The sequence below is a fragment of the Colias croceus genome, chromosome 23 (assembly GCF_905220415.1).
Source record: "Colias croceus chromosome 23, ilColCroc2.1".
In the NCBI taxonomy this organism is placed as follows: Eukaryota; Metazoa; Arthropoda; class Insecta; order Lepidoptera; family Pieridae; genus Colias; species Colias croceus.
Genome location: NC_059559.1, coordinates 6,655,750 through 6,680,787, shown reverse-complemented (window position 1 = coordinate 6,680,787; position 25,038 = coordinate 6,655,750). Strand labels below are relative to the sequence as shown.

Genomic DNA, 25,038 nt, shown 5'->3' with positions numbered 1-25,038 from the left:
ATTATTTCTAGTCACATTATTTTAATTATAATTATATAAATTATAAATAAATATTAAAGGACAATATTACACAAATCGACCTAGTCCCACAGTAATCTCAATTAAGGCTTATGTTGTGGCACAGACTAATAATAATATACTACGTATACTTGTGGGTACTAGACGACGATAAATATAATATCACAGACTAATAATAATATACTACGTATACAAATAATATAATATTTTATAAATACATATATAGATAACACCCAGACCCAAAAACAAATAATCAAGTACATCACACAAATATTTGCCCTGACCGGGGATCGAACCCGGGACCGTCGGCTCAGTAGGCAGTTACTTTACAACTGCGCCAACCGCGTCGTTAAGAATATCAAGAAATATAATAAATCGAAACTAAAGTTAAATACCTACCTACCTACGTCATCTTGTTTTATTTTCTAAATAATCCTATCAGATTACCTTTATATGAAGTATGAACCAAAAAGTTTTGAGATTTAAACCGTAGAAAAGGTTTTGAATGATCCTTTGCGTTTTTTTTCTTTATGCGCCTAAAATTAAATATTTCGACATCGATTCCCATAAGAATGAAGTATTTTCCCGTTATAAAAAGTAGCCTATGTTCATCAGGTAGGTATAATTTTTGCTTCGAATGATGAAAGAATTTTTCAAATCAGTCCAGTAGTTTCGGATCCTATCCAATACAAACAAACAAACAATCAAATCATTTCTGTTTTGTAGATAAATACGAAAGTTACTCCGTCATAGTAGGACAAAATAGTGGGACCACGAGAAAATAGGTATTCCCGCACGCGTCTGAACCGATTTTGACGGAAATTTCGATATATTATGTTGAAAAAGGACATCTCAATTTTGTTGCATAAATAGGATTCAAAGGGTAGGAACAGGGATTGAATAAGGCACACGGTTGAAGCCGCAGAATGAAAGTTGGTAATTTATAAGATTAATTTATTGTAAAATAAACTACTTCATTTTACTTAAACATATTCTATTTATCATTCATTGACTTATCATAAACTTTTGAGTCTAGTACCTAGTTAAGTACCTATTTATATGTGAAAATTTTGAAAAAAATGTTTTCTTTAGGAAATTATTAGCATTAATTGATTACCTTGTCTTGTCATTAATTTATTTACCTACTTGGTAAATAATCGGTCGAACACTTGTTTAAAGTTTATTTTCCTTGTCCTTTCCAGGTAATCTAAATTATTTAATTTTTGCAGTAGGTAATTAATTCATTTCGGCTTGAACAGACAAGGCCATTAGGTGAAGCGAGATTGCCAAATATGGGTGATCTGTAGATAAACTTAATCCACAAGGAAGCATCACATTTGCTGTAGCTTCTTATGAGTAGGTGAACGAAGTGCCTTAAACTACCTAGCCAGGTCTGCAAACTGTAAACTGTCCATACCCAAGCACCACTCAGCAGCTTTCAAGGGTAGCTTTCGATACAATGCCACTGTGTTGGAACAACATTCCACCACCATTAACCAGTTTGACAAATATTAATAATTTTCGTTTCCAATACCGGAAACATATTTTAAAATCCTGTTCTAACCCTTAGTGCATTTGTATCGAATTACAGTTTACACATAAACTTTAATTAAATATTTATTTTATTTACTGGTTTTATAACATAACATTATATAGACATTTATTTTCTGCCTATTTATCATTATAATTATAAACATTGTATATGTTAACGGAAATGTATGTAATCCGTCATTGTATAAAATTCCTAGGAAATGTATGTAATTCCTAAAATCGCACGGAAATGTGTGAAATAAATCATTTTATAGTACACATTTCCTAGGAAATCTATACATTTCCTAACTAACAATCGGAAATGTAAAACATCTAAGATATTGGAAGGTACGCGGGACGAGGGGTATGTATGTCGCAATCGGATTGTATAATCCGCCGAATTACAAACGGCCGGCATTTTGTAATATGCCAAAAATTCGTAATCAGAATTTTTTGGTTTGGATAAGGGGGTGGGTTAAGTTAGGTTCGTGTTTTTTAAAACTATACAGAAATAGGAGCCCCACTTCGTGGGGCTCCGTCGGCTCGCGACCGTCTTTTTGTAGAATTTTTGAAAAAGACGAATTTCGGCATATTACAAAAACTCCAAAATGGCGCCGACGAAAATTTTACATCTTTTCGTCATGGGTGTCATTTTCATGGTTTTTGGGGTAGCTATTAACGAATATGAGGTCAAAACTAAAATCCAAGATGGCGCCGACAAAAAATTTACATCTTTTCGTCATGGGTGTCATTTTCATGGTTTTTGGGGTAGCTATTAAACAATATGAGGTCAAAATGAAAATCCAAGATGGCGCCGACGAAAATTTTACATATTTTCGTCATGGGTGTCATTTTCATGGTTATTGGGGTATCTATTAACGAATATGAGGTCAACATTATAATCCAAGATGGCGCCGACGAAACTTTTACATCTTTTCGTCATGGGTGTCATTTTCATGGTTTTTGGGGTAGCTATTAACGAATATGAGGTCAAAACTGAAATCCAAAATGGCGCCGACGAAAATTTTACATCTTTTCGTCATGGGTGTCATTTTCATGGTTTTTGGGGTAGCTATTAACCAATATGAGGTCAAAACTAAAATCCAAGATGGCGCCGACGAAAAATTTGACATATTTTCGTCATGGGTGTCATTTTTGTGGTTTTAGGTGTGTCTCTTTAAATGATGTATCTCTTTTAAATTATTTTTAAGACTGTCCCACTCACACTCTGTATAGGTTATAGCTTTGCATACGCTAAGTACGTAAAAAATACTGATAAAATGCCAGGTGTATCTTTTTTTTCAATTAGATTAATTCATAAAACTCTTTGTGTACACCCCGTAAATGCAACCCGCCCAACTTTGTCACCCGCACGTGAGCTATCGTTTAATTATGTTTTCATAGACAAAATAATCACATTAGCGAAACGGTATATGCCGGCTGCACGAAGTTAGAGAAGAAAACATGGATTTTCAGGAAAAATTTAGCAAAATTTTTTTGATGTAATTTTGTTGTTTAAGTATTTTTACGTGATTAGTGTATGCAAAACTACAAGTCCCTTAGCACTTAGTATACCGATAGTGGGAAGCCCTGTATAGTCGAATTCTTATATACTACGAGAGAGAGAGAGAGAGAAATAATCTTAAAGAGCATTGAAATAAATGTTTAGGAATCGTCGTTGGCGTCATCTTGGATTTTAGTTCTGACCTCATATTGGTTAATACTTAATAGCTACCCCAAAAACCTTGAAAAAGACACCCATGACGAAAACATGTAAAATTTTCGTCGGCGCCATCTTGGATTTTAATTTTGACCTCATATTGTTTAATAGCTACCCCAAAAACCATGAAAATGACACCCATGACGAAAAGATGTAAATTTTTTGTCGGCGCCATCTTGGATTTTAGTTTTGACCTCATATTCGTTAATAGCTACCCCAAAAACCATGAAAATGACACCCATCACGAAAAAAAGTCAAATTTTCATCAGCGCCATCTTGGATTATAGTTTTGACCTCATATTCGTTAATAGCTACCCCAAAAACCATGAAAATGACACCCATGACGAAAAAATTTCAAATTTTTCGTCGGAGCCATCTTGGATTTTAGTTTTGACCTCATATTGATTAATAGCTACCCCAAAAACCATGAAAATGACACCCATGACGAAAAGATGTAAAATTTTCGTCGGCGCCATCTTGGATTTTAGTTTTGACCTCGGGTAATAGCTTCCCCAAAAACCATCCACATTTGCAAAATATGTGTTTGCTCCTTAGGAAAAGTTCAGATTTCCTAGGTAATGTGACGAATCTAATTTATTTAATTCGGACCGTAACTCGGAATAACATACATATTTTCTAAGAATTGTATACAATGCGGGATTTATTACATTGCCGGTAACATAATAATATGTATGATAATTCTTAAAAAAGTACATATTTTAAACATTTCTTAAAAAGCTTCTAGATATTGCATACAATTCCTAGAGGTTTTGTAAAACACACACTTTTTTTAAAGTTAGTTACTAACATACTTATCACAATAATTGTACCTACCTAGTTACTAATAAAAGTATAAAAATGAATTTTTAAAATTCGTAATAAATTAAAAATAATATCAAGTATGAAGATGGTCTATAAAATGGAATGCGCTATGTTTACGTGAGCGTGATGTTCCCGCGAACCACGTGGCGACGTTAGATACCTAAATTTGAGTAACGCAGATTTGTGACAGCGTCCTTTAACCACTAGGATTTGTATACAATTCCTTGATTTCATACATTTCCGGTAACATATACATAATTTCATTTTATTTATTTACATTAAGTATATACATAATTACATACTGATATTATATCTACCAGCTACCTATATTACATGTTTTAACTGATGTATTTATTTATTAGTATCTATCATATTAATAGAAATATATCTTTCACATAATATACTCATGTTAAATTATCATAGACTGAAACTCCAATAGTCACTTGGGGTCACTGAAAATCAGTGGTGGTAAGGTATTAATCACATTGCCATCATATACTGAGTTGGCTCCATTTATCAGGTCACTCACTGCCACATTACAGTTCTTAGGAATAAGATTATTTTTATTTAATTATTTTTCTTTTTATTTCTTTTTGGTTTTCCTTTGTTTATAAATGTATCTCGTGTTGTGATCTTGACAATAAATGTGTTTTATTTATTTATTTATTTAATGTCTCTTACTGCATGCTTTTCATGCAGTTGTCCGCACCATATGTATTGTGGTCTTTGTCCATACACACTTTCTCCAAAGCCCTGCTTTGGTCATGTTTCATGTATAAGCTCCTGTATAGTAGTAAAATTTAATCAAATATTTAATTCTTATTTCTTGAAATTTGGTATAGTATTTTTTGTGTGATACAAATCAAAACCAACAGTCAGGTTAGGTAGACTACAATTTACAAAACTGGCAGGGTTGCCATGCAATGGTTGGTGGTTAATGAAACACTTGACTCGACTGTAAGCTTGTATTGAACTGCTTAAACTGTAGAACAACAGGACTATATATTCTAGACGCACACATACAATAGATTACACACTACACTGTAAACTGTAGAATTAATATAAAAGACATAGTTCATTATATTTTGTAGTCTTTGATTATTTATACTACAGACTAGAAATAAATACTATGTATGCGATTATTCTAGCCATCCATTTTCGTGTTCCTTAAAATTAAGTACATCTTAGTCAAAGGGCAACTTATTGTGCCCTTGCCTGTAATGCACTCATAATTTCAAGTTGAATGTTTGTCATTCTTTATGTACCAAACACAGTCACGGCCACGGCGCTCATTCCATTTTACTGGTATTAAAACAGATGAAATCCTTCATGATCCCATATCCTTCTTAGTAGCAAATGTATCTTGTGTCTACAATGTTTTTGTGGAGAATCGTATTATTATTTACATTTGGGATGAATTAATTCTTCTCCTCTCTTGAACAAATTTGTTATTGCGAACGTAAGCAATAAGTCTGTAATAAAACAATCTTATATTGGGTTACAAATCCATAAACCAATCATTAAAAATCATGTTTGTAAAAATTTATGTTCTGAGAAAATATCAGTTTACCATATAAAGCTTATTTTCTGCCTGTAGATTCTACATAACCTCACAGTCCATCCATAAACCATATTTAGCACTTATTTTTAAAATATTAGTCAACAATTAAAAACGAAAACAAACAAAGCTTCTCGTTTTGGTTTTGACAGAATCTCGTAAATAAACTGAACTAAATACCAGTCATAATAATGTACTCTGTGACTAAATAACTCAGTTTACTTTGTTTATTTAAAAATCCGAGTTTAGTAGGTACCTATTTATTATTATGTTGATTGACACTTTACGCCACAGACTTGAAAATAAAAGGTACGTGTACATATATTTACATTAGTGCCATCTAGTGGCTCTGGAAGGAAAAGAACTTCAAGTCTGTGTTTAACGTGCCATCTAGTGTGTTAAAAGCAAAAGACCAAGAGATATAATCGAACATGTAGTACGTTTTTTCCCCACTGGCGCTTTAATTGCGCAAATTCATAGTGCAACTTTTTTTGTATGGAGTGAACCGTCTGTTGTATACGTAGTATATTATTATTAGTCTGTGAACAGACAAACCGACAAACAGACAAACAGACAAAAATTCTAAAAACTATGTTTTTGGCTTCTATATCGATTATAGATCATGGATTATGTATTCTTTTAAAAAAATATTCAATGTACAGTTTTGACTTTCCTACGATTTTATTATATGTATATAGATAGTATAAAACAAAGTCGCTTTCTCTGTCCCTATGTCCCTTTGTATGCTTAAATCTTTCAAACTACGCAACGGATTTTGATGCGTTTTTTTAAATAGATAGAGTGATTCAAGAGGAAGGTTTTAGTACCTATATAATTTATTAGCGAGCGAAGCCGCGGGCGGTAAGCTAGTCTATCTAGCTAGCTAGTAATCATAATAATTTGTTCACTTGCTGACCTGTCAATGGCAAACGTATCACAGAGGTACAAAAATATTTTACGACTTCTTCTTAGATACCTATTTTTTGATCTCAGATATTCTCTTATTCTATAGATTTACAAAAGGCACATATTTTGAAGTGAAACTTCTTTAGCTGCGTTGAGAGTAAAATTTCAAGGTCGAGTCATGGCAGTAAGGCGACGATTTTGGTAGCTTTGAATCTTGTCAAAGAAGTTTCACTTCTGACACGTGTGCTACACACACACACGTTTTTTTTCTATATTTGTTTGATTATCTATTTATTAAACTCAGATTGAAGATCACAATCAACGCGTTATGAATAAATGCTAGGTCATACTTATCGTTTTATGACGTCACTTTTAAGTTATAACTTGGATTTTCCTATACGCGATCGATTACTCAATTTGGAAAAACATTTCAAGTGATACGGATTTTTTAAAACAAAACTCTTTAGAAAACACATTTACAAAAAAAAATGTACTTAACTACCTAACAAATAATTTTTACCACTTGCAGCGATAAAATAAAATTTCATTATTTTTGAGTGTAATTAGCTAAATGCCAAAATTCTAAAAAATACAGTACCTAAGTTTTGTTTTTGGAATATACAGAGTTGTTTAGATAAAACATTTTAAAGATAATTGCAACGAAAATACCAAACTCTACGATTTCAAAATAGCTGTAAAATGCTGTGGATTGTAACGGAATTTCTTAAAGTTTGATACTAAGTAGGTAGTAGGTAAATACATCATCACTACATCACTTATCACTACAATTATAAAACAAAGTCGCTTTCTCTGTCCCTATGTCCTTTTGTATATCTTTAAAAATACGCAACGGATTTTGATACGGTTTTTTTTAATAGACAGAGCGATTCAAGAGGAAGGTTATATAGGTAGGTCATTTATTAGGTTTTAGAGAAAGCGGGCGAAGTCGCGGTCGGTAAGCTAATAGTAGTAGTAAGTATATGTATAAAACATTTTAAAGATAATTGCAACAAAAAATAACAATTATTATTAAAAGTTTGGTATTTTATACCAAACTCTGTTATTACAAAAAAGCATAATACAATATGCTGCGGTTTGCAACGGATTTTTTTAAAATACTTATGTTTACCTACTAAATACATTCTATCTTATCCTATCCTCTCCTACTACCTAATATTATAAATGCGAAAGTTTGTGAGGATGGATGTGAATGTGTATTGTTACTCTTTTATGCAAATACTATTGAACCGATTACAATGAAATTTAGCACACGTATAGAGGGTAAGTTGGATTAACACATAGGATAGGTTTTATCCCGGAAATCCCACGGAACGGGAACTATGCGGGATTTCTTTAAAACGCGGGCGAAGCCGCGGGCGGAAAGCTATTAATAAGGCAGAAGAATAACAAATATGACATAATTTATCCTGTTCCAAACCGGGTCAAGCGAAGGCCATCGTCTGGCCTAAAATAAATATTTTACAAAACAATATTTAACCGATTTTTATCACAGATAAACTTTACGTTACTTATAATCACACTATCTACTCTTTTTAGGGTTCCGTAGCCAAAATGGCAAAAACGGAACCCTTATAGTTTCGTCATGTCCGTCTGTCCGTCTGTCCGTCTGTCCGTCTGTCACAGCCGATTTACTCGGAAACTATAAGTACTACAGTGATGAAATTTGATGGGAATATGTGTTGTATGAACCGCTACAAAAATATGACACTAAATAGTAAAAAAAAGAATTGGGGGTGGGGCCCCCCATACATGTAACTGAGGGATGAAATTTTTTTTTTCGATGTACATACCCGTGTGGGGTATCAATGGAAAGGTCTTTTAAAATGATATAAAGTTTTCTAAAAAACATTTTTCTTAAAGTGAACGGTTTTTGAGATATCAGCTCTCAAAGTCGTAAAAAGTATGTCCCCCCCCCTCTATTTTTATAACTACGGGGTATAAAATTCTAAAAAAAATAGAGGTGATGCATGCTAATTAACTCTTTCAACGATTTTTGGTTTGATCAAAGTATCTCTTATAGTTTTTGAGATAGGTTGATTTAACTGTAATTTTGGTTAAGTTATTGTGCTTACACTGAAAACGATGGCTGAACCTCATAAGATAGATCAAAAAATATACTACAGTATTGTACACCTTTAAAAATCCGCGATGATATAAAATCTACATAAAAGTACAAGGCAAAATATCGGGAGAGTTTAGGCTCCATTCACCAGGTGTATAAATTGACATAATAAGTTTATTATATTTGCTGCTACGGAACCCTTTGTGCGCGAGCCCGACTCGCACTTGGCCGGTTTTATTTTAAAACAAATTCGCATTCCGATGTTTGTACCTATGTATGCTTAAAACTACGGAATAGATTTTGATGCGTTTTTTAAATAGGTAGATAAAGTTCGCGAGGAAGGTTTTACGCATTAGGTAATTTTTACCCGACTGCCAAAGAAGGAGGGTAATGTTTTTCGAGTGTATGTAAGTATGTATGTATGTCTTTTCCTTTGTGACCACCTGTAGCCTAAACGGCTTGATGGATTTTGATGTATGAGGTATCGTTAGATTTGTCTTGATTACGGGAGTGTCATAGGATACATTTTATCCTAAAAGTGGAGTGGTTTTAGTGTGCAGTCGGGTATTTTGTTTTTTTAATAATAATTTTATCTTGTTAAGTTTTAAGATTAGATTGTTTTAAGTTTAGATGGTTTTATAGTCAACGCGGGCGAAGCCGCGGGCGTAAAGAAAGTTAATATAGGGTAAACGCAGCTATCAACGACCCATCGAAAATCTGAAGGTATTACCGACCTATAAAAGTAATTCGAAATTTAAACGTTTCCAGAACTATTCTAGCTATAGGTAGGCAAAGTTATACACGAATGTATTACTTGAGCATCGTATACTTTAACGTTAGAGTGAGTAACTGAGCAAAAAAGAGTTAAAATGCGTAAGTTGCTGCGGGGTAGCGTGGAAGCAGGACGTGTCGTACTGTTCCGTTGTTCCTTCGGGTAAGTACTGTGAGTATCTTTTTAAGACATTTACAAACAAATGACATCTATACTTTAATTTATATTACTAAATGTCAATGCATTTAAGTGTCAACTTTTCATTTCTTACAACATTTTATTAATAAAAAGTAATTTGACACGATAAAACTTAAAATTAAAATGGGACGGTGTTAGCTTCACCAGTTTAAGCCGCGGCAGGTATCAACGACCCGTAAGTCGGCAATGGCAGCAACGTAACTTTTTGTTTTATTTTCTTTTATGTTATTATATCACACTAACACAAGTGGTTTTATGGACCATTTTAAATCTAAGCTATGAGTCTTCATAAAAATCTATTAGCGACTAAACTTTTTTGTCTAGTGTTGTGTCTTTTAGCGTTGTCAATTTATACAAAGTTATGATATTTTCGAGGATCCCTATCGAATAGTTACAGAAGTAAATCATTGTTTTTTTTTTTTTGTTTAAACAATATGCATTTGTTCATATTTTGTATGACATTAATCAATTATAATCTATTTTATAGTCTGATGATCAAATGAATTAAAATAACCATTTTTTATGGGTCGGTAATACAATTTAGGTTTATACTTACATACTTTAATACCAACCCATGTGGGTCGGCAATAGCAACTATAGGAAGCTATTACCGATCGAATATAGATTGTTTAGTTTCTCATCTACAAATTCAAATTCAAATTGCTTTATTTGCAGAATGTAGAATAAAGATGTTTGTATATACAGATAATATTGATCCTTAAACATTCTGCTCGTAATTGAGCGTGCAAATATATTTTTATTACTTTTATGACATAATAGGTGCCTATTAAAAAATTTTTAGGTTAAATTTAAAAAATTTAAAAAAATTATATTTTTAGGTTTTTAGGTTAAATTAACATAAAACATATAATTAGGTATATTTTTTCCAGAAATATGGAGCCACGAAAGCGGCGAAAAGTATTCAGTAAAACACAACTCGCCGAAGCAATCAATCAAATAGCATAACGAAATATCCTAGAGTTTGAAATCCTTCATTTAATATATGTATATATATTAATAGTATTATGTTGATTAATTTAAAAGTTTATAATTATTTAGTTCATTACTAAAAAGTACTCATTTGTTTTATTAAAAATAACTACAATTAAAAAATACGAATATATTTGCATTTTTATTTCATTTTATTAAGATCGGTAATCATCATCATCACTAGCTTCTATACATTCCATTGCTGGAAAAAGGCTTCCTCTCACATACGATCGGGAATAGCTGCATAAAAATCGTTAATAGCTTCACAGCCGTTTTTATGGGTCGGTAATAGCAACAATCGACTAAGTCACATTGTAAATTATTTTTTACAAGATAATCCTTTATTAGAATGTATTTGCTTCAATAAATACATTTTTTATACATAACACTAGCATATAAAATGAAATTATAAATCTTTAGAAGAACCAGTATACTTAAAAAATATGGTTGATTTTGAAATTGCCTTAGAGGGGTCGTTAATACCTGCGTTTACCTTAATCTGAGAATTATGTGGGTTACCGTTTACAGGCGATTATTCCGTAAATATTTCAGATAACAAAAAACTTTAAACTGATATCGAAAGTCCTTTACCTACTGAGTAAAATGACAATAATAACTTTTTATAAATAAAACGAGAAATATCCAAAAATGTCACTTGAAACGCTCCTATATAATATGTAAGTATAAGCACAGAATACATAATACATAGTAGCTAAACGCTAACTGTACAAGTATGTATAATGTAAGTATATGTATATTTCTTCGGTACCTACGCCGAAAAACCCAAACCACTGGACGGATTTTGACTTATGAGGTGTCGTTGTAAACATTAGAACTGTGGTATTGACGTAGGTTACTTAAATTAACAGTTTTATTTGATAATCATTCAAAAAATATTTTAATAAACATGGTCGAATCATGGGCAGAAGTTGCTTGTAAAAAACGAGAATAACATTATCATCCATTGGCCTTTATTATTCATTGAATTATAAACAAAGAGTTAAGTGTGCCATTGTAAAAATAAATCTGTCGTAATATAAACTAGTCGCTCGTCCCGGTTTTGTCCGTTACCGTACCTAACTTATTTCACTGAAGTATATTTTTCTGTTGGTGAAGAATTGTTCAAATCGGTTTAGTGAGTAGTTTCAGAGGTATTAATGATTGTATAAATTAATAAGGAAGAGGGTTAGAAGTTATAACCCTCTTGCTGAGGGTTCTAAGCCTAACCGCTTTAGCTGAAAAGTTGGTTGTTTGGTTGGCTGAAAACGAACGCGAAATCTCAGGAACTAGGGATCCGAAAAATTCTTTTATTTTTAGATTTAGATAGCGAGGAAGATTACATGCTATATAATATTAGCATGTAAAGAAAAATAGGAGCGGAACAACGCGGGTAAAACCGCGGGGCAAAGCCAGTGATCAAAATCCAGAGAGAAAACAGGAGTTTGTATGGAGTAAATTTCCTTAATGATTAAATTGGCAATATAATGTCATTATAGAATTAAAATGAAATATGCAAGAATATGATTCAACATGTACACCATTTTGATCATGGTCATGGTCAATGCTCAAGGAGTCACATAAAGATATCAGTTCTTATTTATTCGGCAATAATTTTATGAATTTTGTGAGCCCAAAATTACATTTGGTGTCTCAGGGTTGTGTATTGTTCCAACAATTTATTGAACCGGTTTTTGTTAAGCCAATAAGTCTGTTGCGAAAAGCGCTAATATAGTCAGTCAGTTAAAATCACGTTAAAATATTATTTTAATATATATAAAAAAACGCAATTGTCAAAATAGTAACTCTTTGCACTGTGACAGTAAAAAAAAAATAATAAAAAAGTAAACTGATGTCAAAATTTTAAATTTCGAACAGCCGCGCTGGGCTTGGCAATCCCAAACTCGATATTGTCATTGACCCGTCAGTGACCTTGACGCAGCCATCTTGTTTTCATCTGATACGAAGTGCATTACATTCAGATTTAATAAACGAAGGTTAAATAATAATGTATTGTTTATGTTGAAGCTGCGTCTGTCAGTTTATCCGTTTACAACGCATTGGCAATGGCAAAGCCTTCTTCTCCTGGGGCCGTGGCCCGTGGGCCATGCAAGATTTCCCCACTTAAAAAAAGACCTTAGCATTTTGTTTTTTTTTTATAAATAATTATAATGGTACTTAATAATTAAAATGGTACTTATTCCATATTCTATACTTTTCTTCGTTGCGTTGGTTTTTTTTAATGTATGTTGCAGTTGCTAATATATGGAGCCTCCGCGTAATCAGTAATTTTTACCCAATGGTACAATAATGAATAATACATGCAATAATTGAATTCGAGACACCTCGACTTGATTTGAGAGTCCGAATAAGGTTTTAGACAAAGCGGGCGAAGCCGCGGGCGGTAAGCTAGTAGATAATAGATGGTAAATTATTTAAATTCATTTAACGCATTCCGATTGACGCGACCTATATATTATTTAATTATTATTCTTAATATATATAAATCTCGTGTCACAATGTTTGTCCTCAATGGACTCCTAAACCACTTAACCGATTATAATAAAATTCGCACACCATGTGCAGTTCAATCCAACTTGAGAGATAGGATAGGTTTTATCCCGGAAATCCCACGGGAAAGGGAACAATGCGGGGTTTTCTCTGAAAACGCGGGCGAAGCCGCGGGCGGAAAGCTAGTTTATATATAAAAATGAATCGCAAAATGTGTTGGTAAGCGCATAACTCGAGAACGGCTGAACCGATTTCGATAATTCTTTTTTTATTATATTCTTTGAAGTACGAGGATGGTTCTTATGTAGAGAAAACGTAAACATGTACCACGGGCGAAGCCGGGGCGGACCGCTAGTTATTTATAAAACCTTACCTCAATTACGAAACCTAACCTAATTATATTTGTTCTTTATTTATTCATTCCTTATACCTAAGCAATCGGTAAAATATACCGATTTACCAGAAATACCAAGGTAGGTAAAAATAGTTTTTATAGTAGGATTTTATGTAAATTACGCGTTGAGATATACATATGGAGACGACACCGCCTACATCACTTATGTTCCGCCAACCATAAGCCATATGGCTTAACTGCACGCTCATTTTTTATTTGTTTTAAAGTGAAACGCATCAAATATGCCTTCGTGTGTGTTACGATATTGCACAAATAATACTAATAATACGGAAAAGTGCAAAGCCTGTAACTTAACAGTAAAAATGTAACTTTTCATCGGTAAGTACCTAACTATATAATAATTTTTAAAACTTAAATGCGGCCGGCCGCGCCGCCGCGCTTGGTGCATAAATTTTGTTCGTGGTGTCTCCTCCATACGTAGTAATATTATCTCAATGAAATTACGTAAATTCATGTTTTGCGACGCTCTGCTGCAGCACAAACATATAATTTTTGTTAAAGCTAGAGAATATATTGTCGTAGGGTTGGTTTCAATTTTGATCATCCTGTTTTTTAAATAATATGTTGGCGTTTCGAAAAAATAGTGTCATTGGTAGTGTCATAATGGAGCGTTTTTTCAATTGTTTTTAATATTATGGGAATTCTCTTACTCAAACTCAAAACTCAAATTCTCAGAGATCCTAATGCAAAATATATTAATTTGGAGATTAGTTAACTGTAAAGTCCCGTGTCCCCAAGTGGGGTAAGGGGCAGATGCATTATGCATACATCTGTTTCACTGATCGATTATCTTTAGGGACAAGTAGGTGATCAGCCTTCTGTGTCCTGCCAGACCGAGACATTTCTTTTTTTCTTCGTCTCCACCGGGAATCGAACCCAGGACCCCTCGGTCCTACGCTCACGCGTCAACCACTGTACCAAGGAGGCGGTCGATTAGTTAACTGGGTAGGTACAGTAATATTTGCAAAAAACAGGTTTGATATGGTAATAATTGACCAATGACCATGTTTGTATAGGATTTTAAGCCTTGTTTCCACTTGAGTGGCTCGGACAAATGAGCTGCTCATTCGCCTGAGCATGCTCAAGTGGAAACAAGGCTTTAGCACCGTTTCTAGATTTCCAAATTATGTCTTCTCCTTTAGTTTCACAAATGATAATTTTAATTTTAAATTTACATTTTACACTAAATAATCTTAACTAGATATTGCAAAGAAGATATTTTTTAGTTAGTGTAATTTCGGAGTTTTTTTTCGGAAAAATATTCAGCCGATTAAAATAAAAAACTGCTTGATAAAAAAGCACAATTAGATAATTATAATGGTAGAATCCATACTACTTAATACAATAGGTATTATAAATGCGAAAGAAACTCTGTCTGTCTGTCTGTTACTCAATCACGCCTAAACTACTGAACCAATTTGCATGAAATTTGGTACGGAGATATTTTGATACCCGAGAAAGGACATGGGCTAGGTACCTTTTATTGCAAAATATGTACCACGAAGCGAAGCCGGGGCGAAGCCGGGGCGGACCGCTAGTTAGCTATAATTTTTCAAATCGGACCAGTAGTATCTGAGATTAGCGCGTTCAAACAAGCAAACAAACTCTTCAGCTTTATAATATTAGTATAGATGTAATCATAAGAACGTAACTAATTCTGAAAGACTAGTTGGGATAAAATTAATTAAAAATAACTCTACATTTTAAAAACAGGTTATTTTTTAATCATTATATTATTTTAACATCACTATACGAGACCAGAACATAATTCTAACAAAAAATAGTGAAGACACATAAAGATGACACAGCTTAATAAACTTACATTTAGCTCCATTTTTTATGTAAAATTAGTTAATGTCTTTTTAAAATAATAGTCACTGCACTTCTAAACGCACTAGGAACTTTTTTAATACAAAACTCCTTGGTCAGTTAAAAGAAAAGAATTTTGGCGCAAGCGTGCGCGCCTCGATACACACACAAACTAACTAAGCTAACTAATAAATAAATACGAGAACTTCAAGGAAAACCGCTTATTTTATAAACGATGATTCTTTGTTTAATAATAATTACAGTGAGATGATCGTGGTTAGTTATTTTATTAATTTGATAGTAATGTCCCTGTTGCAGGAAAATATTTAAGTAGCTTGGTAGTTTTGCATGTTAAAATTTATTGCAATGCCGTTATCATATACATTATCTTGGGGTCAATTCAACTTAGACATTATGTCGACGATTAATATGCTGCTATTATTGATGGGTAAAAGTTTTAAATAATACAAAATACATTATTTTTTTTTTTTTTACTTAACTAAGTAACTAAGTAAGTAGATACTTTTATACAGAAAAAAAAACTAAAAAATAGGCTTTCTTTCTTTCTTTCTTAAAATTACTTATTGTATCTTTCCAGTGACAATATCAGATCTTTGATAAGTAAGTGTACAAAGTTTGAATTAAATCTATCCGAAGATGAGAAAGTAAGCTGAAGAGTGTGTTTGTTTGAACGCGCTAATCTCAGGAGCTGGTCCGATTTGAAAAATTATTTCGGTGTTAGATAGCCCATTCATCGAGGAAGGCATAGGTTACCTATATATTGAAGAAAAGCTTCTATAGCTGGCTACCAGCTGTTATTATTCTGTGGTAAGACGTAGGTTTTCCCGCGTGAATGATCTTATGGGAATTCCGGGATAAAAAATAGATATCTCATAGGTTATTAGTTAGGAAGTTTATAATTTTTAAAAATCAACAAAAATATATTTTGTTAAAATATGTTTACAATTTTACCAGCCATTGAGACATTCTTTTAAGCATTTAAATGCTTGTGTTAGAACACAAGTTAGTTCAAGTATTTTCTATAATATTTAGCGTATTGGCGTACTTACGTAGAAAAAAAAATATAGTATATAGTCATAGGGATAGTTTAAAAATTAAAGAAGGGACCAACATCCTAACTAACATTTTGTAAATATTTATGCGATATTAAAGTCGCAGGAAGTAAAGTCCAGAGAAAGACAGATTCAGATTATTTAGGGTGCTATTCCACCAATAATATGCGAGGATGTGTAGCGAGGAATGTGTTTGTAAATAACCAATAAGGTAAAGGCACCTAATACGGCGGTAGTCAAAATCGCTTCCTAATACGGTGGTATTTCTATTTTCGAGTTTTATTCCTGTTTTATTAATTTTAAGTACACCAAAACGTAATCTATTTATTCCAAATTTATTACTCCATGACTTAACTAACGTTTGCAAGTATAGCACATAGACAACACAACAAGATCAATCAATCTGTGTAACGGCATCGACATGAGAGGTGTTTCCATACAAACGCGAAACAACAAAAGTAAGTACACTAATATTTATAAACTAAGTTTTTCGTATTAATAAGCCGTTCAAGTTTGAATATGTATTGTTTATTGCATTTTCCTACTATTACACTCACTATTTAAATAGCTTGTTTCAAATTTGTAAGTCATTTTCTACCCAAAAAGTAAGAAATAAAATACCGCCGTAATACGATACAAATTTTATAGATTAATCCTAATACGGTGGCATAACTCCGAAATAGGAAAAATACTGGGCATGTTTAATTGTTTATAACTTTCATTTTATTTACTTATTGAATTAATTCCAAGATTAGTTGAAATAATTATTAATCTGATAAATTAGAAACCATATTCTGCGGTATGTGTTCTTAATTAGAAATCCAGTTAAATATGAAAACGGTTGAGTACAAAATGTTTGTTTCTTAGAAGGGGTAAAAATAGGAAGGTGTATTTTAATGTATCACAAATCATTTATTTTGTATAACTGTTGATTTAAGTTTTACACATCTGAGCCAAAAAACTGATATCATTTGATTAAGCATTTACATTCTCTTGATATCGAATTTTTGAAGGGTCAGAATTAGGATTATTAAAAACACGAGTAATTTTCCTATTACGGTGGTAGATATTTCCAGGTAACTCTGTATTAGGTTATATGATCTCCTATTACGGCCCTATTCATAGAACTTAAAATTACCAGATTTAGGGTTGCGTAAATAAATAATAAGTTTTGTCTCTTTTTTTGTGGATTTTTATTTGATATATGCGTGGCTTTTTTTTCGATAAAACTAAAAGCATAAATGAAATACATTAAAAGTGAATCAACGTAATCAAACCAATGGTCAATGAATAAAAAACTTACAATTTACTTTACTAACACATTCCTATTATTTAACAAATATTATTTGTACGGAACTTCAATGAATATAATTTCTGACCCTCCGTATTAGGAGCCGCCTACCGCAGTATTAGGCTCTGACCAAAATCATACCTCCGTATTAGGGAAACTCGACCTGAATATTTAAATATTTTTTTAAAATAAGAAATATCATGAAAATAAACAAAGACTCAACAGCAATACAAAATTTAAGTTCCACTTTTAACGATAAAGTGGTTTGGCACCTCTAGAAAGACTTACAAATGCTTATTTTTGATACTTACTTTCAAATGTTGTGAAATACCTCCGTATTAGGTGCTTTTACCTTAGTATCGCTCCAAACGCTAAACGCTTCAAACTAAATGCAGCGATATGACTGGTTCTTTAAACACATTCCTCGCTACACATCATCGCACATTATTAGTGGAAAAGCACCCTAAATCTGTCTCTCTCTTGACTATTCTTCCCGCTTAAACTACGGAAATTTTAAAGCGAAGCCGCGGGCTGAAAGCTAGTATGCAATAATTTAATATAGGCTGATGTGTTAGATTATTCTCATCCCATTCATCGAGGAAGGCTATAGGCTATATATTATCATCACGCTAAGACCGACAGGAGCGAAGCACTGCGGGTAAAACCGCGGAGCACAGCTTTTAAGTGCTAAATAGCGACTGCAAAAAACCTAACAACGCGAACGGGTCCATCAAATTTATGACCGTGTCAACCGTTGCTTGATATAGTTTTTTCAGTTAAAATAATTATACCTATGTGATGCGTTACGGTTTTTTCCTTCTGATGTTTTTATCTAATTTTTGCCTTTTTGCGTTTAGCTAGCTACTATTAAGTAGGTATGTATTCTGTGCTAAGGTTTTTACACATTAAGAGGAAGTCAGTTTTTAAACAGATTAAAAATGTGTTGTTTTCAGTTAATGGGTTTAAACTCTTTATGATTTGGATTTTCCGTGTGCATATACCTATTTAATTGTTTCATTGTACTAAGTACTTGTATACGTAGTATATTAATATTAGTCTGTGATTGTACTTTATGAAATCCGGGTAGGCTATAGGCATTATACTTTCATTTTTTCAATCGTAGTCGTGTTCTTTTGTAGAATATTTATTCGGTAATCACCGTAAAAAGTAGTAAATATCTACAAAATTCTATCCTATCCTACTTCCTTACTATCCTACTAAATTACTAATATTATAAATGCGAAAGTTTGTGAGGATGTGTGTGTGTGTGTGTGTGTAGGTATATGTAACTCTTTCACGCAAATTATTATGATAACCGATGAAATTTAGCACACATATAGAGAGTAACTGGGATTAACACATAGGATAGGTCTGGTCCTGGAAATCCCACGGGAGCGGGAACTATGTGGGTTTTACTTTGAAAACGCGTGCGGAAAGCTAGTCTAGTCTAGACATAATAATATGATAATGCGTACTTAGCAGTTTAGATTTGACATTCAATATCGTAAGTAATCTTATATTTATATAGTTAACTCTGAAAAACTTAACATCCCTTAAATTCAATTTAAGGCTACTTCGGAAAATCGATAGACGCTGTCTTCACATGGCGATAGAGATTCAGATAATGGGTAAAATTTGGTAACCTACGTTCCATAAATTAATAATCAAATGTAAGTGAAATCTTTTTCGTAATCGGTTCGTATAGATGTTTTCTGATTCAGTATATCACCCTGTACCAGAGGTTCCCAAACTGTGCACCGCGGTTCGACAAAAAACGCGCCGTGAGCTGAAAAAGATTGGGAACCCCTGCCCTATACAATTTATATGTATCAAAGGGGTTTGCGTACTTTTCTATAAACTATATAGTGTGGTTAAAACGTTTGGTCTTAATTCTAACCCCCTTTCGCGATTAAGGAAGTTCGTTCCAAAAAACTTCACTACATAGTATAAAACAAAGTCGCTTTCTCTGTCCCTATGTCCCTTTATATGCTCAAATCTTTAAAACTACGCAGCGGATTTTGTTGCGGTTTTTTTATAGTGATTCAAGAGGAACGTTTTAGTATACAATTTATCAGGTTTTAGACAGAGCGGGCGAAGCCGCGGGCGGAAAGCTAGTTAAAAATAAAACACCAAATATATCAACAGTTTATATTTTACAAATTGTTATACATTCAAAGATTTTCGTGTAGAAAATGTAGCAGAGTCGCCTCATAATGCTTCGCGGCGTGCATTGCTCGCAGAGAATGCCTCTCACCCGGGTATACCTGCAAATTAGAGAAACATATTAAATCTATTAATAATTTTCCTTATCTTTGCGCAAATTACTTGAGTTTGTCTTCCTTAAGATCCTTCTCCTGACATTAACCAACACATCAGAGTAAGAATTATCAAAATAGGTCCAGCCGTTCACGGATCATGCTCTGATCCAGGGAAATAGGGATTCAATAATAAAACACAGGTATGGTTGCGGTCAGACATCTTTAATCACAATGTAAGGAAGAGTACACACGTGGCGCAAGTTTGCACAGAGACAATATTTTGTTACCACAGATAAACAAATATTTTACAGTTTTTATATATGGAAATTATAAAACAAAGCAGTAAAGAGTTTGTTTGGTTGAACAATCTAATCTCAGGAACTATGATGGGTCCTATAATTAAAAAAAATATTTTAGTGTTAGAATACCCATTCATCGAGGAAAGCTAGGTTATATAAAAAATAAATAAATATTTCAGGACAATTTTCACACACGGCACGATCTGATCCCATACTAAGCTTTCGCTTGTGTTATGCAAACCAGATGGCTGATAAACATACATATATAATTTTAAATAAATACTTATAAAGATAATTAACACCCAGACACAGAGCAAACATCTATGTTCATCACACAAATATTTGCCCCGGGTGGGAATCGAACCCACGAACTCTGGCTTGGAAGGCAGGGTCACTACCATCCAAGCCAACCGGTCAGTCAAATATAGCTATTGGTTTGAAATACATCAAGCAAGGGGCATTATTTTGCCCCAATTTCTGTAATTACCTGCACCCGATGAGGTTTCCCGAGCCTCACCAGCTCTGAGAGCAACGCCGCGGTATGACAGAAGTGAACATTCTCATCTGCAAGCCCGTGTATTATTAGCAGTCTACCCTCACTGTGGACAAAAAAAATACTTTAGAACCATCAAAAACTCTTTTTATGTCATGAATTTTAAGGTTACGATGTAACGAATCATTAGGGCCGGCGCAGATATGGCGGAGCGCATTTTTCATTCGACTATTATCGACTTTGTCCTCATTAAAATAACCTTCTAAATCAATTGTTGTTATTTGATTTTGAATTTTAATCAAATAATGGTCAGCATAAACGAATTCTCATAACGAAACACGTTAAGAGATTGATGTTTATTTCATTTTTAACAAAGCATACATAGATGATTTTAGATGTTGAAGCATCTCGTTGTAGTTTGCCAACTTGTTGGTAAGGATGTAGGCCTTGTGTCTTGCAGCTTGCTGTACGGTAGTGGAATTCAGCAGCTGTCAAATCTATAGATGTTTGTGTTTAGTTTATTGTGGGTAATGTGCGTTGAGTGAGCGATGTGCAATGCGTCTAATATGCAGTGTGAAGTGCGTTTAGTGTGCGTTATGCAGTGCGTTTTAGCATCAATGTACAGTACGTTCTTGCGCATTGTATAGTGTAGTTAGTGTGTATTGTGAATTTGAAATACGCCATGTACCGCTCGGTGTAGTGTGGGCAGTGTAGTGAGTGCAGTGTGCAGAGGGCAGTGTGCAGAGTGCAGTGGGCAGTGTGCAGTGGGCAGTATGGATTGTGCAGTGGGCAGTGTGCAGAGTGCAGTGGGCAGTGTGCAGTGTGCAGTGGGCAGTGTGCAGTGTGCAGTGTGCAGTGTGCAGTGGGCAATGTGCAGAGTGCAGTGGGCAGTGTGCAGTGGGCAGTGGGAAGTGTGCAGTGTGCAGTGGGCAATGTGCAGAGTGCAGTGTGCAGTGTGCAGTGTGCAGTGTGCAGTGTGCAGTATGCATTGTGCAGTGTGCAATGGGCAGTGTGCTGTGGGCAGTGTGCAGTTTGCAGTGGGCAGTGTGCAGTGTGCAGAGTGCAGTGTGCAATGGGCAGTGTGCTGTGGGCAGTGTGCAGTTTGCAGTGGGCAGTGTGCAGTGGGCAGTGTGCAGTGGGCAGTGGGCAGTGTGCAATGGGCAGTGTGCTGTGGGCAGAGCGCAGTTTGCAGTGGGCAGTGTGCAGTGTGCAGTGTACACACTCACCGGTCCGGGAAGAAGGGCGCGTGCGCAATGACGCTGGCGCGGCTGTACGCGTGCTGGCGGTCGGCGGGCGCGCCCATGTACCGCTCGGTGTAGTGTGTGCAGTGTGCAGTGGGCAGTGTGCAGTGGGCAGTGTGCAGTGTACACACTCACCGGTCCGGGAAGAAGGGCGCGTGCGCAATGACGCTGGCGCGGCTGTACGCGTGCTGGCGGTCGGCGGGCGCGCCCATGTACCGCTCGGTGTAGTGTGTGCAGTGTGCAGTGGGCAGTGTGCAGTGGGCAGTGTGCAGTGGGCAGTGTGCAGTGTACACACTCACCGGTCCGGGAAGAAGGGCGCGTGCGCAATGACGCTGGCGCGGCTGTACGCGTGCTGGCGGTCGGCGGGCGCGCCCATGTACCGCTCGGTGTAGTGTGTGCAGTGTGCAGTGGGCAGTGTGCAGTGGGCAGTGTGCAGTGGGCAGTGTGCAGTGTACACACTCACCGGTCCGGGAAGAAGGGCGCGTGCGCAATGACGCTGGCGCGGCTGTACGCGTGCTGGCGGTCGGCGGGCGCGCCCATGTACCGCTCGGTGTAGTGTGTGCAGTGTGCAGTGGGCAGTGTGCAGTGGGCAGTGTGCAGTGGGCAGTGTGCAGTGTACACACTCACCGGTCCGGGAAGAAGGGCGCGTGCGCAATGACGCTGGCGCGGCTGTACGCGTGCTGGCGGTCGGCGGGCGCGCCCATGTACCGCTCGGTGTAGTGTGTGCAGTGTGCAGTGGGCAGTGTGCAGTGGGCAGTGTGCAGTGTACACACTCACCGGTCCGGGAAGAAGGGCGCGTGCGCAATGACGCTGGCGCGGCTGTACGCGTGCTGGCGGTCGGCGGGCGCGCCCATGTACCGCTCGGTGTAGTGTGTGCAGTGTGCAGTGGGCAGTGTGCAGTGGGCAGTGTGCAGTGTACACACTCACCGGTCCGGGAAGAAGGGCGCGTGCGCAATGACGCTGGCGCGGCTGTACGCGTGCTGGCGGTCGGCGGGCGCGCCCATGTACCGCTCGGTGTAGTGTGTGCAGTGTGCAGTGGGCAGTGTGCAGTGGGCAGTGTGCAGTGGGCAGTGTGCAGTGTACACACTCACCGGTCCGGGAAGAAGGGCGCGTGCGCAATGACGCTGGCGCGTTAGTTATTTATAAAACCTTACCTCAATTACGAAACCTAACCTAATTATATTTGTTCTTTATTTATTCATTCCTTATACCTAAGCAATCGGTAAAATATACCGATTTACCAGAAATACGTAGTTAGGTAAAAATAGTTTTTTAGTAGTTAAATAGTAGGATTTTATGTAAATTACGTAAATTAATGTTTTGCGACGCTCTGCAGCACAAACTTAGAAATCTTAATATATAAAAATCTCGTGTCAGAATGTTTGTCCTCAATGGACTCCTAAACTACTTAACCGATTATAATAAAATTCGCACACCATGTGCAGTTCGATCCAACTTGAGAGATATCGTTTTAGAGAAAGCGGGCGAGGCCGCGGGCGTTAAGCTAGTTCATAATATATATTTTTGTTAAAGCATAGTCGTAGGGTTGGTTTCAATTTTGATCATCCTGTTTTTTAAATACCTATGTTGGCGCTTCGAAAAAATAGTTTCATTGGTCCATATTGGAGGCTTGGAGGCGGAGCGTTAAAATTTTCAATTGTTTTTAATATTATTAACTCTATGGGAATTCTCTTACTCAAATTCAAAACTCAAATTCTCAGAGATCCTAATGCAAATATTAATTTGGAAAATAGTTAACTGTAAAGTCCCGTGTCCCCAAGTGGGGTAAGGGGCAGATGCATTATGCATACATCTGTTTCACTGATCGATTATCTTTAGGGACAAGTAGGTGATCAGCCTTCTGTGTCCTGCCAGACCGAGACATTTCTTTTTTTCTTCGTCTCCACCGGGAATCGAACCCAGGACCCCTCGGTTCTACGCTCACGCGTCAACCACTGTACCAAGGAGGCGGTCGATTAGTTAACTGGGTACAGTAATATTTGCAAAAAAAACAGGTTTGATATGGTAATAATTGACCAATGACCATGTTTGTATAGAATTTTAGCACCGTTTCTAGATTTCCAAATTATGTCTTCTCCTTTGGTATCACACATGGTAATTTTAATTTACACTAAATAATCTTAAGTAACTAGATATTGCAAAGAAGATAATTTTTAGTTAGTGTAATTTCGGAGATTTTTTTCGAACAAATATTCAGCCGATTACAATAAAAAACTGCTTGATAAAAAAGCAAAATTAGTTATTATGGTAGAATTAGCTATAATTTTTACAAATCGGACCAGTACTACCTGAGATTAGCGCGTTCAAACAAACAAACAAACTCTTCAGCTTTATAATATTAGTATAGATTACCTATAGATGTAATCATAAGAACGTATTTCTGAAAGACTAGTTAGGATAAATTAAAAATAACTCTACATTTTAAAAACAGGTTATTTTTTAATCATCATATTATTTTAACATCACTCCTATACGAGACCAGAACATAATTCTAACAAAAAATAGTGAAGACACAAAGATGACACAGCTTAATAAACTTACATTTAGCTCCATGTTTTATGTAAAATAATTAGTTAATGTCTTTTTAAAATAATAGTCACTGCACTTCTAAACGCACTAGGAACTTTTTTAATACAAAACTCCTTGGTCAGTTAAAAAAAAGAATTTTGGCGCAAGCGTGCGCGCCTCGATACACACACAAACTAACTAAGCTAACTAATAAATAAATACGAGAACTTCAAGGAAAACCGCTTATTTTATAAACGATGATTCTTTGTCTAATAATAATTACAGTGAGATGATCGTGGTTAGTTATTTATTTGATTAATTTGATAGTAATGTCCCTGTTGCAGGAAAATATTTAGCTGGGTAGTTTTGCATGTTAAAATTTATTGCAATGCCGTTATCATATGTACATTATCTTGGGGTCAATTCAACTTAGACATTATGTCGACGATTAATATGCTGCTATTATTTTTATTTTACTTAAGTATCTAGATACTTTTATACAGAAAAAAAAACTAAAAAATAGGC

General features: G+C 35.3%; 1 protein-coding gene and 1 long non-coding RNA gene across 3 annotated transcripts in view; both read right to left on the bottom strand.

The window, feature by feature from the left end:
- LOC123702361 (phenoloxidase-activating factor 2-like) overlaps positions 1–24,725 on the bottom strand; it is a 42,232-nt gene extending 17,507 nt beyond the window's left edge. The window contains exon 1 of one of the 2 annotated variants that reach the window (XM_045650100.1): positions 24,547–24,725. In XM_045650100.1, the coding sequence (XP_045506056.1) occupies positions 24,547–24,558 (12 nt within the window). In that variant the 5' untranslated portion in view covers positions 24,559–24,725. Of the gene's footprint in view, positions 1–15,342; positions 15,559–24,546 lie in introns of those variants that run through there. The other variant, XM_045650099.1, reaches the window with a different exon arrangement.
- Positions 4,378–5,891, bottom strand: LOC123702379. The gene is made up of 2 exons (XR_006752863.1): positions 5,661–5,891; positions 4,378–5,562 (listed from the first exon to the last, which is right to left on the bottom strand). It is a non-coding gene; the product is annotated as an uncharacterized LOC123702379 (long non-coding RNA).
- Positions 24,726–25,038: the final 313 nt, after the last annotated feature.